At 37.0% G+C, this 17,140-nt stretch overlaps 2 protein-coding genes across 5 annotated transcripts in view; one reads left to right on the top strand and one right to left on the bottom strand.

The window, feature by feature from the left end:
* The window catches only part of LOC122650301 (phenylalanine--tRNA ligase beta subunit, cytoplasmic), a 75,455-nt gene that overhangs the window by 13,165 nt on the left and 45,150 nt on the right, over positions 1-17,140 (top strand). Inside the window, exons 2-6 of one of the 2 annotated variants that reach the window (XM_043843687.1) lie at positions 13,487-13,556; positions 13,694-13,749; positions 13,842-13,939; positions 14,098-14,227; positions 14,312-14,427. In XM_043843687.1, coding sequence (XP_043699622.1) covers positions 13,499-13,556; positions 13,694-13,749; positions 13,842-13,939; positions 14,098-14,227; positions 14,312-14,427 — 458 coding nt within the window. In that variant the 5' untranslated portion in view covers positions 13,487-13,498. Of the gene's footprint in view, positions 1-13,486; positions 13,557-13,693; positions 13,750-13,841; positions 13,940-14,097; positions 14,228-14,311; positions 14,428-17,140 lie in introns of those variants that run through there. The other variant, XM_043843689.1, reaches the window with a different exon arrangement.
* Positions 1,096-10,390, bottom strand: LOC122650304 (EVI5-like protein). Of its 3 annotated transcripts, none has more exons than XM_043843696.1 (9): positions 10,368-10,390; positions 9,387-9,621; positions 7,390-7,585; positions 4,755-4,925; positions 4,513-4,629; positions 3,056-3,253; positions 2,826-2,885; positions 2,593-2,691; positions 1,096-1,470 (listed from the first exon to the last, which is right to left on the bottom strand). In XM_043843696.1, the coding sequence occupies exons 2-9, from the start codon at positions 9,527-9,529 to the stop codon at positions 1,339-1,341; spliced, it is 1,116 nt and encodes a 371-aa protein (XP_043699631.1). In that variant the 5' UTR covers positions 9,530-9,621; positions 10,368-10,390; the 3' UTR covers positions 1,096-1,338. The 3 variants fall into 3 exon arrangements, with proteins under 3 accessions (XP_043699631.1, XP_043699629.1, XP_043699630.1); XM_043843694.1 differs by having other exon boundaries at positions 9,387-9,623; positions 10,363-10,385; XM_043843695.1 differs by lacking the exon at positions 10,368-10,390 and adding an exon at positions 10,244-10,357 and having other exon boundaries at positions 9,387-9,618.

Raw genomic sequence — 17,140 nt, 5'->3', positions numbered from 1 at the left:
ATATTTTAGAAAACATACCAACACCTAGGAGGGGTTTATAAACCCTAGGATGGTGGCTTTCCATTCACCAAGTAGTAAAGAGGAACTTAGACATATGAATTAGGATCGCGTTTTCCTTCAGCCACTGAGCCACTATGAATAAGAATCCATACACGAAAAGGGTAGTGGAGGGTATTTTAAGAAACATTAAAAACAATGAGGGATTTGTGAACCCTAAGATGGTGGCTTTCCATTCACTGGGTGGTAGAGGAGAACTTAATCCTACGAATTATGTGGTAAAGAAAAAATTATGTTCTCTGTTGCAAACTTGCAATCGAGATAGACTTGAATCTTATTGAGTTCTTTAAATCTCAATCAAATCATTGCAAAGGATATGCGAAGCTGTGAACATGCAAGCAAGAATTAGAATGAACCAAATTTAACACCGATTCACATCTCATTACTTTTATCAAGCGATCCGACCCGGAACTATCCAGATCGACTGATCCAGCCAATCCACATATAAATACCTGCAACTGTGATTTCAGACTCAGAAGCTAAGAATGTGTTCATCGGACTTCTTGTCTCCTGTCTCCCTGCCTGGCTTCTTTGTTCTTCATTCTGCTCTTAAGCTCCGATATGTTGAAACTGGGAAGAGCAATTTACAAGAGAAAAGATAAAACTTTCACCACCACGGCAACCACTGAGCTTTCTGGAAAGAATCCAAAAAACCCTCTAATGGACAAACATGAACTCTAGATATTACTGTGCACTCTCTCAACTCTGAGTGGGAACAAACGCTTTAGATTTTTTTTTTTAAAATGCAAATGGATTCCTTTTAATATCAATCATGTAACTTTCCATCTAACTTCTTCATTATTTCCCACACATTATTAATGGATTAATGGCTAAGACTAGTATTTATCTTCAAGCTGGAATCCAGAAGGAAAACATAGACTTCAATACAGAGGGATTCCTTTTTCCAACAGAAATGCAAATCGAGTCTTTTTAATATCACAAGACGAGCCGATACCTTCGATCCAAACAAAGAACATCCCTTAATAGAGATTAAATAACAAACATTTTTTAACAATATTGTCCTTTTCACTAACCCTTTTGTTGTCCATGTGTAGAAATCACTAGTACAACATTTTCAAGCGGCAAACCAAACAACCAACACTTCTTCCATGAAAAAGAAGAAAAAAAAACCAGCAAACCCAATCAATCTGTCTGATATTTCTGAGATGAAATTGTTGATATGACAAAAAAAAATAAAAGAATAAAAAAATTCACTTGGGAGGTTTCTGCATTGTGTAGTCTGGCTTATCTCATCTTGGATAGGTATTGTCAATGCCTTCCTCAAGATTGTCTCTGCTTAAAAGACTCGACTTGTTTCAGGCTAGATTCTGTGGATTGACCTGACTCCCCATTTTTTCTCTTCCCATTTCTCTTCTCATACTCCTGCTTGAGCTCCTCCAAACGATTGGATACCTAATGATTACCAAGAAGACATCCAATATAAACAATAGAATATAGAATAGCAAGCTAATAATCTATCCTGATGTACCTGAAATTAATTTCTTAATTGGCTAGGAACAAAAATGTCAAGGAAAACAAAATGCGTAGTCCATGGATTCAAATCAATCCAATCTGTAAGTGTTCGCAGATTCTAACTGTTCAGGAAACGGGAAGAGAAACAGAGAGGGGGGCAATCTCCTGCCTCCCTCTTTTTCTCTGCATGTTTTGTATCACTTCCCCGGACTGATTCTGAGCAGATTATGAATTCCTCAATTTTTTTTAAGGGGATCATTTCCAACAAACATCCATTTATGGTAAGAATCTAAGGAAAATCAGAAGTGATGCTAAACGCGGTCTTATTCCCCTCTGTATTGGAAAGGGTCAGATTAATGTTAATGAGGCACGGTAAGCCTTCCGCTAGGTTGTACTGTTTTATCTTCAGTAATAAGTTATAACGGCATTTCCAGGGCCCTGGAGCATGATTTGGTTTAGAGAGAGAGAGAGGTTATGGGTCATCAACAGAAAATTTCCAGATGAAATGGCTCACTTTCATGGGATGCAATTCACTTTAACAACAGGACCTCATGAGACAGGTGTTTTTGTCCTTACGCAAAAACCATTGTTCATTGCCAAAAGATTGCTGATAGGAACCTCAGCAGCAGAAACTGATTATCAAAAATGCATTGCTCTAAAATCCTTGACTATATTAAACAACAAAATAGAATAACGTATTTTAATATGCACGAGCACAGCAGTAGAAATCAAGAATTCATTGAATCCTTCGCTAGAACTGAAAAATGAAATTAAGTACACCCTCCATCCCAAAAAGACTGTCTTTATTGTGGTGATCTAGGCATTGGATCTTTCCACTTTTCCATAATACCCCTATTAAATCGTTACAAAAATCATGGCATGGAATGTAACCATGGAGATAGTATTGGGAAAAAATGTTAGTAGTGGGTTTTAATGCTTTTGAAGGACCCACCTTAAAATGTGAGTTTTTTCCAAACAAGACAGACAGTTTGGAACAGAGGGAGAAACACATTCAATATGCATATGAGTACTACAGACTGATAGAAGATGAAGACAGAAAACCTTGGTTGAATAGGCCATAGGTAATAATGTATCTGGATTCAAGGCATCCTCAGGGAAGTTCCGCAAAGCATGTATAAGCTTCTCGAAAGGCAGTTTAACCTGATCAACCAAATGAAGTCCTCAGATTAGCAGAAGTAACACTAACACATTTATTTTCCGCGGGGGGTTGGGTTAAGAAAAGTAATTACTATTATATCAAATTCCAACAGAGATGTAGAAACAGAAGTACTCACTAAGTCATTGTGGCAATATTTCAACAGAGCCAAACCAACTTGAAAAACAATCTCAACACCCTGCCCAAAAATTACTCTTTTGTGAACAGAGGCATAAGTTGGTTTGAAGGAAGAAAGCAAATTACTAGTAACCTAAGAGAAAAAAATCCATTTAATATCATTTGATGGATCATAGAATGTATATCAAGACTGTGGCAAGTAAATATAATCGCCAGAATTAGATCACTAACCTCAAATAGAAAGACATCCCAGATCCGAAGGGCCAAATGGAAAGGAAATGAGTATGAGAACACAGTTATGAACCATTGACTTGCATACATGCTAGGATTAATCATTTCCCGGGAAAAATGCTCACCCAGCATTGGCAAAGTCTCTCTCACTAATTGCTCAAACTGAAAAAGGTATTGTTGTACAAGTGGCAGTCCCACCTGTTCCAGCAGCATGAAATTAACAATTCTAGTAACAGGAGAGAATTATGTAATTGTTAATTGGGTGCATAAGAGACTTTGAGATAATACTGAATCATGGCTCAACTCAGCAGTCATTAGATGCTCAAAATCAAGGAACTTCATTACCAGAACTTCAAGATCACCACTAACATAACTTCAATTAATGGTATGCACAGAATCAAACATACAATTTATGAGATTACTGCAAGATACTTTATTTGAACTCTGCAAAGTACACAAGGCCATGATATAATTTACCCATGTAAGTGCACATGGAAACATCTACATCTTTTAGAATGGTTTTAAAAGAACAGTATGGGTTGATCTGATTGCTCAGTCCATCAATAATGGATGGGATTAATCCAATCTATCATACTTACTGGATTAGCCAATCACATAGTATCATGATGCACTCGCCAGATAAGCTGATCTTTGTTTGGATCGTCTGATCTGGAAGGATCAGCATCAGTAGCTGTAAGGAACAATCCAAGCTCTGACACTGAACCTAACATTGTTCTTTATCAGTAAACACGATGGTATTCATCAAATGGACAATGAATAATATAAACAAACCATCACAGGCACCTACTTTTTTATCCATGGGTGTGCATGGAAAGAACATTACTTGAGGCCCTTTTTTTGTATGATCAACTTGTACTAGAACAGCCTCTGAGATTTTCAGTATCACTAGAACTTGTTATCTGTGCAAATTGTAACTTCCTTAAAATCTAAACTTTAGCTTTTTCTTCTTTTTCTTTTTCCCCCGGTTCTATTTTCTGTTTGAGTAGGAAATGAAGAACTTATTAAGAATAGCAAAGAGGAATAAAAACCTGTCTCGAACAAAAGAAACTCTAGAATTGCAATCTCCTTGTATAGATAAAGACTCAAAAAACCCTTATTTATCCAGTATTCCATATATTTAAGGATCCAACAAATATATGACTCCATTGGGACACAGGTCATCTTATAAAATCAAAGACACCACCATGTACTTCATAGGACCTAGAATGCTGAATAGAGTATGGTATGGCCAAATGGTCTCGATCAAAAAAGCCTATGGAATATGAGGCATCCTAACCTGATTTTCTCTCACCATGTAGGTATATCCTCCATGGGTATTGAAGAGTGAAATTCATAATTTAAATCTTTAGTATGGGTAAGCTGATACTCTAAGAATGAAAATTTTAAACAAATTAAAATGGCAAATGAAATTTTTAAACAAACAAATGGCAAATTACCAAATACAGTCCTTCCATTGGGGCATGAACAGCTCCTTTCAGCAAAGCAACCAACAGCCAAAACGCATCTTCTTCACTCATATACAGAAGTAATAGGCCAGCTAAAAATCCCATTCCCTGCATGGTAAACCATTTTAATGTCAAATGCACTCTAGAAACTTCAAACTGGGAGTGAAGTCTGCTTTATGAACTAAAGCAAATCGTAATCTAAACATCAGGATTGAAGTTTACTACATCCAAACCTGAACATATCCAACATCTCTGTCAAACACAGAGTACGCTTTTAAGACATTGTAGAGTGACCGTTGACCTGGCCCATGTCTCTGCTGAAAGAAAACATGTGAAGGAAAAGTACGAGAAATATCTCGAATAATATCCAGTTCTGAAGTTGATGTTTCATAGATCAATAGTTGCTGCATCATGAACACAGCTTAATCAGGACAACAAGAAAAATATAAACAAAATACCAGCAAGGAAATAATAGGAGAATTAACAGGAATGCCAGCATTCAGTCCAAGATATTGAAGGAACCATCATATAAAGTGACAAAATATCCTGCCCCAAGAGTGCTATTCACTCAGTGTTGTACCACAGTGGACAGAGTGACGCAACTGAACTCCAAGTTGATGTCTGCCAGCCTGAGAATAATCAGTAAATAGTGCCCTAAGACAATAGTGTTATCTCATTACAGCGCGGAACTGGGTAGTATGTAACAGACAAGGAACTAAATATGGATTCACATCCAGCCAAGCACAAAGCCAGATCTTTTCTGAGGTCCATGTGTCGATGGTTCTCTCAGTAGTTAAGTCCCACATGTGATCTGCTTGGTCTGTAACTTCATCACTAGCTTTGCACATTAGTTCAAGACTCACCAACTCATTCCTCATACAACTAAGCAAATCAGTTGGCCCGGTACCCATCAAAATTAATTTATAAACATAATAAGAAAAAGGAGAAAAGACAAAAGATAGTGGATACTAGGGTGCTTTTTCTTCTTTTTTTAAATAAGGGTAAAAGTAATAGCACATATCTTCCACATCACAAAGGACAATTAATATCATCATCTACGTTTGGATTTCACCAGTTGGAAGGTGAAAAATATAACATGGCCTTTGTCACATCTGCCGTCCAAAAAAAAAAAAAAAAAACTTACTAGAGTTTGGCCAATGATAACAAGCATAGATTTTAAGTTTCATACTTCAAATAAGTAGGTTCTGACCCATTTGGTTCAATTAGGAGATCATGGAATAAATCTCAACTAACCTATCAAAAGATTCTCACTCCACATCATGTTAAAATAACATTCTCATTTCCCAATAGTGATTCAAGTAAATTTTTAATAATTGAAGCAATCATGTAGCTTAGACTCTCACAATATGCTCTAGAAATCATAGATACAGTTAACCATTTAAGAAGGGAGCATAAATCCTTGAAGCATTTAATTATAAACAATGCAACACAACGTATGGCAAGTACCAAACATAAAAAATGTGGATATCAGAACCATCATAAAAGAAAGAGGTGGGAAGGGATGGGGAACCGATGTAGATAGAATGTTCTTCAAACAATACAGCCGCATGAAGAAGAGGGACCAGGCCTCTCCATAGCCTACAGTTCCTCAACTGAACCAATTCTGGTTCAGGCCAGACCAGCTCTGGTCTAGGTGTGTGTTTCTGGTTCACCCAAAACCAGAATCATGGGGATATTGTTTCTAATTTTATTTCTAGTATCTTCGGATTAGGAACTTTCTATTTCTAAGGTTGTTTCTGTAAAAAAAGAAACCTCTATATTTGATAGGTTCCTATTAGTTACTATTTTCTTCTGTTTTCATTTTCTAGTTTCTTTATTGTACAAGGCAACCCTACTACATGTGTGGGACTGTTCTTAGACACTTTCTAATTCTCTGTTTTCCTTTTCTAGAGGCATTGTTACCATAGAACCTACCCCCCATGATTTTGAAGTTGAATGAAGTTTGGATTTTGTGCCTATCTTAGCAGTGAGATGCCTTGCTGGTCAGTGAGACATTGACCAAGGCCATAGTTGAGAGGCCTTGGTCATATCCTTTCTTTTACTTTCCGTCTTCAACTGAATTCCTTTGATCTCTATAACTATTTCCTGAACGTGTTCAAGCCTTACAGCTGAGGTAGTGTTACAGATCTAATGGAGAACTTACTGCTGGTTACAACTAAGGTTGATTGAAGCCCAATGTGAGTTTTCCTACACCCTACGGCTAAGACTAGCTATTCTGGGAGTTCTTTTGTAGTGACAGCTTTCCCTCTTGTCACTCAATCTGTCCAGCAGATCGTTGTGATATTTGAGTAACTTCATCTACTGGATCGGTCCTTACCAATTCTGATCCAGACCAGAATCAGAATTGTCCCCAAAAACCCTAGAATCAGCCTTCGGATCTGAAAACTCAACAATTCTAGGATTTTGGACCATGAATTGGCCAGAATCGGGATTGGTCACGCCCGATTCCGATCTTTGAAATGGTGATTAGTATCCTTATTCGATCATAAGTTGAACCCCATCCACCGGTTATATCTGTAGAAATCAGTAAGTTCTAATTCTGATTCTACTTACTGATTTCAGAACTGTGTCAATATTTTGAATCTAACCATTAGATTTCAGTTAAACTTTGGGAATTGTTCAGCACTTTGTAAGGCCTATTCGACCTTGTTTCCAACCTACCCCATCTGATCCCTGGTTTATTAGATATCAGAACTCTTCTATTCTGGTCCTGCAACAAAGCCAACAATACCCTGCGGTTCTACCTTGTGGGTGGATTTTATAGTTGCTGTGTATTCAATCTAGAATCCCATTAGGAACACAACTTCGTTACTCAATGTTTGATGAGATGTAGATGAAATGGAGTACCTCATAAACTCCTGGGTTCATTAACAAGAGGTCTCGACTTCCAGAGATCAACTGCCATACCAGACCCCTTAAACAATCAGGAATGCCCTTTCTGATGCGCCTTTTAACCACATGAGGTTTTCTTCTGAGATAATGTTTCCAATCACTTCCACCAACACCAATCATCTTTCTCCACTTTCTAACCCGTCTTTCCTCCCTGAAAATGAACCATATTCATAAATAAAGCAAATGTAAGGCTAATAAATAAAAAGAAAATTCAATCAATACATGTATATGCTTCAGTGCACATAATGAGTTAAAAAGAAACACCTCGTTCAAGAGATAAACCGCCTATTCAATCTAAGGAGGCCAGAATATTATTAACGGAGAAATTGCGGACAAATCTGGAACCAGCAGATCACCATCGGGGAGGATCTATCGTAGTGCAAAAAAAAATGAGGGTTATCATATACATTTTGCTAGGTCTCAGTGATTCCCGGTGTTGCGACCTAGTCGGAGATGGCTCCAAAATCTGGTTTTGGGAGGATGTTAAAGAGGGTTATCAACCTCTTCGTGTGTTTTTCCACATCTATACACCCTGTTACCTGACAAATATGCCTTGGTTTAACAATATCTGGGTTGAATTTTGGTTTATCAAGCTTAAAGCAGCTACAAATTGTTGGATATGGAAAAATGGACTCAAGGAATGTTCTCTGTTAGGTCTTACTATGAATCCTTGGGATTTGCAGAACCTGATATGGGATTTCTTCATGGGTATGAAGTTTCTTTTACCAATTGGGCATAATTTGTTTCTTTATTAAATGGCCTATGTTTTGTGAGACTACCCTCAATGGTTCTGCTTGGTGCCTTTGCAAGGAAGGGAATAATTGAAATTCAATTGCAATGTCCATATTCTGCCTCATATGTTTGTGCTCATAGGAAGATATTTTGTGGGATGGGCTAGAGCATCGAAGGATTTCCAAGATGTTCATGTCTTTCTTAAGGGTTCAATGGTTCATAATGACTGGACTTTATTTACAATTTTTCGGCACTCCCACAAGTTTATTTTGTTTATAGTTACATATTCAGCTATTCTTTTCGTAGAGATACACTCTGATCGTACTGTTGTAATCTACTTCCTCTATCTTCTCTCTAACACAAATTTTCCCTTTGCCATCAAAAAGAAGCTGGGTTTTGTGGGAAAAGAAAAAGGGTTAAAAAGTTCAACTAGAAGAAGCAGGATCAAACTACAGCAACAGGAAACTCCATAATAATGGTTAAGTTCAGGTTATACAACTCAACTCAACTCAGCCTTATCCCAACTAAATGGGGTCGGCTACATAAATACTTTTTCTCCAATCAGCTCTATTCAAAGTCATACTTTTATAATGTTGTAAAAACCAATATGATTTAACGTGGGTAATGCCCTTGTCAATCCTGGACAGGAAAGGAAAAGTGATGCAGTAATACAGCTCAGCATTATCCCAACAAAATGGGGTCGACTACATGGATCCTTTTTCTCCATTCAACTCTATTCAAAGCTACACTTGTTACTAGTCTTTCTTTCCTCACCACTTCTAAAATCACAATTCCTACCAATTCTTGGGAAGCCTCTTCAAATATTGAAAATCAAATAATAACATGTTTATGAAAAAACAATCTTTACTATGTTTGCAATTATGAATCAAAGATAGCACCAAGCCTTCACAAGATACCTGAGTTATATTGTCATCTGTCCATATAGCCACATAAGTAGTTTTCTCTAGATAAAGGTACAATTGAAAATGTCTAATAGTATAATATATGTATTCTCTACCATTTTGTTCCAGATGCCCCATTGACTGAACCTGTCGAAGCTAATAATAATTGGTTTCTAAAAGCATTCAGTGAAGAAAACAATTCTAAAACAAGCTAAATAATCATGTTACAAAATTGTCTGTGATCCTTTAACAGAAGAACTTTCTTGAAAGACAATGAAAAGGAGTGGGAAGGTAGGAGGCAAAAATGCAAAATCATACCTCTCCTGTTCATGGGTAGACCTGCTTTTGGTTAAGCCTTCAGGTGAGGTATTTGGTTCTTGCTTTATAAACCCAAATCTGTCAACTGCTTTAATAGGAGGAACAGGACCCGGTTCTAAATCATCTATTGTTTTCCTCTCCATTTCACTATCTCAAATAGTTTCTCTCATTCCATAGGAAAATTGATAAGGTCATTCTTTGCCTCAAAATGACCACCAGTCACAGAATAGGGTATCTAATTGACAAACAAAATAAACAAAAATGAATTTGCAAATCAAGTATACAAAACTGAACTAATTGATCAAAGAAAAAACCATGGCACTAAGAAAAATGTGCTATTTATGCTGCTGCATTGCAACTACCAGAAAGCATCTAGTTGAATGTGACGACAAAGCATAAAATATAATTCCAAGTATATGAGCTAAATAAACCAAACAAAGAACTCTAGAAATAATGTTTACCTATAGAACCCATTTGCCAGAACCCAGAAACACATAGCACATAACATTTACAGAGTGAACATTTAAACCATAATCTCGATAAAAATTACCAAAAAACTTATCGGAATTTATTACACGAAGCTAAGTAGCCAACATAAGTACACAGAAAAATAAATCTATGGGCAAATGACATTAAGATGCAGTAGAGATATGACACCAGAGAATAGTTACTATGACACTTTCGGAAACAGATATGAAAAATTGATCACAGAAAGGGGGTAAAAAGCATGAATCGAGATACCCTGCTTAACAGATGATGAAACGAATAAACAACTCACAGTGATCAAAATAATATACGGAAAATCTGACATAGTTGTACAAAAATCAAAACACCAGGAAATTTTCTGAGTATAATTTAATAGGGTTCATCTTGGTATGATAAATTTGTTCGAATGGAAGACATGTCAGCCGAGAAAAAACTCGCTTGCTCAATATAAATATAGAATGCCTGGGAGAGACGCAAAAACTTCAGAAAACCCACCTCTCAGCATGTGGGCTTGTGCGAAGTATATGGGAGAGAATACATAAAGGCGAAATAGATAGAAATGCAAATACGTATATACTTCTCTAAATCTTACCGGTGAGACCCTTAAATCCATCATTTCATCAACGACCAGTTTTGCTCGCACTTCCAAATAAAAAAACTGAAGGCAATTCCTCCTTGGTCAACCATGTTTTTGTCCTCGGATTTTCCCTTCTCTCCCCCTTGGAGGACATGCCATGGCGGCGGGGAAAACAGAGTTGAATTCATGATTGTCCAATGGGAACACGTCAAACCGTTGGTCTGGACATGGATCAATATTACGATCTAGGGAAGGTATTAAGCATTTGAACCCGTTGGTTAAATCGATCTTTCAATTACTTGGCTAAAATTAAATGATATGCAAGTTAATTAATGGAAAAAAAGATTCTCACAACGCAGGATCGTTTTTACACGCCTCCTCACATTTCACTATTCACCAGGGACAATAAAATGTCTAAAAGATAGTCCCCTATTGTAAGATTCGAAGGGGGAACCCTCACATGCCGGCATCATGAAACAAGTATCAAAAGAAACTCTTTTTCTAAATTAAAATCCGGTGCAGGAATAAAATACATGAAATAAACAATCAAAGTTTAGAACGCACATAACTGGTGGCTTGAGTACAAAACAATGATTATTATACATAAATGTGAAGAAATAGATGTGGAACGTGTCGTGACTCATGATATAAGGCAATATAAAGTCACAATACAAATCCTAGTATCATTGAAAGGAGTTGTTGAGAGAACAATTCATGAACTTAATGATTTTATATGTTTTGGTGCTTACAATTTACTTTGTATATGAAAAAAACCATTTGCTCTTCCAAGTTCTATATTGGGTAACCAGGTTCCAAGTATTAAGAAGTTTGTCCTATAGCCCAAACATCAAACTTGAGACATCCGGCTACTCAAAAGATTTTTATCATGGAATGGAGGAGCACAACTTGAAGATCAAGTCAAACAATTCATGTCATTCAAACAATTTGAGCCAAAACTTGAAAACATCGAGACATTTCAATTGTGCTTGAATAATGTTTCTATTTTGTGATAATATAGATTATCCTACGATGCAAAAGGTATATTGTACTTAAAATTCATCTAATCACCTAAAGACCCAAAGTAAAATATCTAAGATGGGCGATGATCAGTGTAGATAGACTAAATCAAAATGGACCTAATGATTGATATTCATCATGAACCTTAATTCAGCCCCTTGGTAATATTTATGGATCTTACATTATTTCACTTGGCATGACATATGAATCATCTGAGAGATTTGCCCGAGTTCTATGAGCTTATATTAATAAAAGGCTTAAAGTTGCACTAGTGGTCAATGGAGTAGCCTATCAGTCTGAATGCATACAGTCTATTGGTGATCACACAGTAGCCGATCAGGACAAGAACCGTTGATTACTGGGAACACCATTATGCAGACGGTCAATGAAGCGATCGACCGGACTATCTGATAAAGTTTGAGAGGTGTTCAAATCCAAAGCGGCTAACCAGCCTTATTAAGAAGCAATTGAACGGTGCATTTCAAAATAGAGCCATTAAAGAGTTAAACAACTATATTTTTTACTATTGGAAACCTCTTATACAAATAAGGATTGTTGAGTTTTCAAAAAATAAGATATTTTTGACAAATCTATGGGGAAACTCTGCTAGCCTAAAACTTTAAAATTGTGACTGCATAGGATAGGAAAGCCAATTTAAATGTCCACACGAGCATAAGCCTTTGGTTAGTATAGGGCTCTTAGGAGCTGCATTGATCACATAAGTGTTACATTTGTTTGGGTGTATTGTTGTCATCCTAAGGAGGTCTTCCTCAACACATTTGGTGACATGATCCATTATGATCCATGTTCCAATAGACTTTGAAGGCCTATTATATTCTTACGGATGAGGAACAACATTGTGGCCCTAGCTCTTCCACTTGCACCAAGGCCAAAGGTTCCTTGGTGCAAGTGGTATCGTTCAAGAACTTTATTCTCCATCATAGCCTTATTACTTGGAGGGCTTTGATTCACTCTCTGTCTACTCAAAATTTCTTCATTCGGAGGAATATTTAGGTTCCAAACTGTTACTTTTGTTGGAATTCAGGGGAAGATATTGACCACATATTCTTCTTTTGCTTATTCTCTAAATTGGTGTGGAATGATATTCTCCGTAAGTGTTGTTTGACTCGTAAGACCATCAAACCTTTTATCTACAAAATGACTTTGGATCGGATCAAGAAACGTTTTAATAGGAAACTAGAAACTACCACCCTTATGTCCTTCCAATTAATTTTCCCATTGTATTTGTTTCTGTGATGAAGTGTGTTTTTTTTCGGTGGTTCTATGGTCAAGGGCCCTTTTTTTTTTTTTGGATAGGTAGGCCTTAAGGAGATTGAACTCATGACCTCTTAATCATGAGGTGTTGATAATTGATCTATCTGTATGAGGTAAAAATGTAAAATAAATAAGTTTAAAAAGAATATTCATCATTAGAGGTTCGGGGAATTGAACCCGGTACCTCTAGTATGTGACATGTTTTATTAATAATTTATTAAAAAAAAATGATCCGAGTTTTCATCCACCCATGGTGAATAGGATCCATTCACCGAGGGGTTGGATTACCGGAGAGGGCAGCAAGGGTATTGGGAGGGTGTTTTGAAATATACTAAAACCTAGGATGGTGGTGAACCATCCTCTATGGGTGGAGAAAAACTATCTCCTCCCCCTCCCCACTCCCCCCACCCCCCAAACAAAAAAAGTTGTCCTCACGAGCTATGGAGGTGGAAGTCAACTAATGATAATCTATATAAAAGAAGTCAATTAATTCTACACACTATAAAAAAGATTTCAATCTAACGGTGTTCAAATAAAGACGGATGCACGGTGCACCCGCAAGTTCCCAAGTCCCCTATCCGAGGCGGCGGTATTTGATTGGGTTCTACGGCATTGAACATGGACCACCCTGCGGCTAACTCTATTGCGGACCTTCGCTGTCTTACGGTTTATACTGCCATTAGGTTTTTCGCTCTCCTCTCCTCTCTCTCTTTTTCTATGGTATTCGCGTGAAGTTGCAGATACACAGTACGAAACCATGCCGACTGTTAGCGTTGGAAGGGATCGTCTCTTTGCAGCCTTAGGGATGACTTACAGTAAGTTTCAGAGGAGAAGTCACTTTCATTTCCGATTTCTTAGTTGCAGCATTTCGATTTTATCTATGGAGGTCAAATCTAATATTTCGATTACTGAGATATATAGATATTTTCTATTTTTTTTTTCTGAATGTCAGCTCAAGAGGAGTTTGATGAACTCTGCTTCGATTTTGGAATCGAGCTTGACGACGTTGTAAGCATTTCGAGCTCCGTCTTATTCTAACACTCTTCAGAGATAAACATAGTGTACACAGTTAAATAAATGCATTAAACTACTCGTTGCAGACAACAGAGAAGGCTATTATCAGGAAAGAAAAGCATCTGGAGGAAGGAGCTACTGAAGATGAGGAAGTCATCTACAAAATCGAAGTTCCCGCAAACAGGTATTGCCAGCACTTTGATTTGCCTTTTTTTTCTTTTTTGGTTGATAATGGAGAAACTCAAATCTGAATGTTATAGACTGCAAGTCATATCCATGCGCATAAAAAAAGTTAAGGTGGAAGAAAAACAATTGTCACCCATTTATTTTGTGTCTGTGCAGATATGATTTGCTTTGCCTCGAAGGGCTTGTGCAATCCCTCCGCATTTTCATTGGGCTTGATCAGATACCAAATTATAAGCTGGCCAACCTTCCAAGTGGTTCCATGCTTAAAATGCATGTAAAACCTGAGGTACTGTTCTATGGTTTAATACTTCTATGATCTGTTTTAATTCTACATGTATTTCTCCTTACATTGAAATGTAATTATCTGCAGACTTTAATGATTCGCCCCTTCGTTGTCTGTGCTGTTTTAAGAGGAGTTACTTTTGATGAAGCGAGATATAACAGCTTTATTGATCTTCAAGATAGGCTCCATCAGAATATTTGCCGGTAAATCTTATAAAATATGGACTAATTACACTTATTTTGCCCCATTTTTTGGTTTTACTTATGTAACTATATATATATATATATATGGAAAAATGAACTCTGTCCGCGAGCGTGGGCCCTGCATCAGCACCCCGGCCAAGGAGAACACGCACGAGGGAATCGACTAGGAGGGACACGGTGGTTATTTTGCATGCCGCTGTGTATGGGCGCAGGGGTGCGCTCCTGGACAGAGAACACGTTCCCTATATATATATGAAATATTTTGGAAATTGTTCATGCCACCGTGGTTTGAAGTTGAGACAATTCTTCTTTATTTACTCTTTTAACCTCTGAAACATTTTTTCATTCTCCCTCAGCTTATAATTTGGTTTGTAGTATGAGGCAAGACTTAAGATATGCTATCTGATAGAGCATAAATCCATTCCAAGTTTGAATACAACACAACACAACTCAACTCAACTCAGCCTTATCCCAACTAAACCTTGAAGCCTAAATATATCAACCAAAACCGAAATTTCGGTCGAATCCTGGACACTTTTTCCAGCAAGTTTGATGATGGGTTTCGGGGGGCCAAATGGCCAAATAGGTCCTGAAACTTCTAGGAAATCCTATTTTAGGTCCTGTAAACATAGTGGAACCCTTATATTTAAAAAAATCACCGTATTTTGGTCTCTAACCAATGACATCTCACCACACTATCTCCCAGAGTAACTGTCTCTCACTGCAACATGGTTGTAAAACAACTCTTTTTTCTTTTCATTAAATCATTAGGGAGGGCCAGCAGTTCCATTACATTATATAGCTATCACTTCCAAAAATAAAAAATTACAGCAAAAGAAGAAACTAATAGCTTGTTCCCCAACCAATTACATAAAACGGAAAGTCTACCTTCTAAAAACTGAAAATAGAAACTATTAAGGCTTTATAGAATCCAGCCTTCTAAACAAACATGGATACTAAAAAGAAAGAAATAAAATTAGAAACTACTAGATAGTTATAGACTTAATAACTAAGAAACTATCACAGAAATAGGAACTAAATTAATAGCAGATTCTAATAGAATATTCCACCAACATCCAACAGCTAATCCCATACCACCTGTCCTTATGAGCCCACCGCACTGTTCATGTAAACAGTGTCAAGTGAACAGTAACTTTTTTTTTTGGAATTCTTTCTTGGTCCCTTCTCTTTTTCATGCTTCTATTTGGACTGGGGCTGCCTTATGTGATGCTCCATTGAACCAACAAAAACTTGCTACATCAGCAGATCAAGCTGCCTCCCACAGCAGTTGAATCCTACTACTACACTGGGCTGGTTTTGGGGCCTTGTTCCAGCGGCTACATATGGACTTGTGATCTACATCAACTAAGTATTAACCCTATTCTTTTTCAACATTTTGTTGCAAGAAAATCAAAATTTTTTTAAAGAAAATTTTAAAAACAAAATAAATTCGGCTCCGTGAAGTCATGGATTGGGCTATGGTGTGTAACATATAAAAAATTGAATGCCAACCACCAAGTATTTATTCTATTTTTTTTTTGAAAAATTAGTTTATGGGAAAAGTGATATTCCTCCAACTTTGAATCTTGCACAAATCCTACAACAACATTGCAAATCGTCTCATCCACTGCGTTCCTCTATTGCCCATGTACTTGTTGCAACCTTGTACAACAATTATTTGGTTAAGAAAGCACAAAAAATGGTTTTTTCAAGCTTCACTGGAAAAACTAGGCGAAATGAACAAAATTTCGATCCATTTCATTCGAAATTTGGTTTTTATAATATAGGTAAAGTACTGTTTTGGCCAAAATTTCGGGGAAGTGGAACTTTGGACCGAAATATGACCGAAACCTCAAAATTTCTGTTGAAATATGTACATTCTTAGATATCGCATTGGATTTCATTTTGAGCCTTTGTGAAACCGAAATATTTCTCGAAGTTTTGCAAATTTTGGGCAAAACTGTGTACCATGGACCTAAGTTATGCATGTCTTTACTCACCACTTCTCCTAGAGTTATTTTAGGCCTACCCCAGTTTTTTTTAGCTCATACAATTTGAATCTAATCACCCCTCCGTACTGGAGCATTCACAAGCCTCCATAGCACTTGTCCATGTCACCTCAAACGATTTTTTCACAACCTATTATGTATTGGAGCTAATCCTAAATTAGCTTTTATTTGTTCATTTCTAGTTTTACAACTTATTCATCTTAACATCCTCATTTCAGCTACACCTTGTTTACATGTTGTTTCTTCACTTCTTAACGTTCAGCTCTATACATCAATCCTTGTAGTTTAACCATCTTATAAAAGGTTCCCTTGCGTTTTAAAGGAATGCGTTGATTACAAAACACTCCAGACATGCCTCTCCACTTTATCTTCCCTACTCTAGTTATTTGTGCAACATCATCCTCTATTTCTCTTTTATTAACAATTGAACTTAGATATGCAAATTTTTTCACTTTGCGGTAACTCGCTATTATCAATTTTCACCACAACACTTTCTCATTATTACTAAAGTTATTCATCATATACTTAGTATTTGTTCTACTTATCTTAAAACCAAGGATCGAGGTTTTGGTTCTGAGACTGGTTTCGACCCTGGCCGAAACTGAAACTTCTCAGGTTTCTACTGCCTATTTGTCTGGGCTAAGAACTTAAGTTTCGAGGCCCAGAAAACTGCCTATTTTTAGCATTTTACACCTATCCATAAA

This window comes from Telopea speciosissima, chromosome 2, assembly GCF_018873765.1.
Source record: "Telopea speciosissima isolate NSW1024214 ecotype Mountain lineage chromosome 2, Tspe_v1, whole genome shotgun sequence".
Lineage (NCBI taxonomy): Eukaryota > Viridiplantae > Streptophyta > Magnoliopsida > Proteales > Proteaceae > Telopea > Telopea speciosissima.
This window is presented reverse-complemented; position numbering and strand designations above follow the sequence as displayed.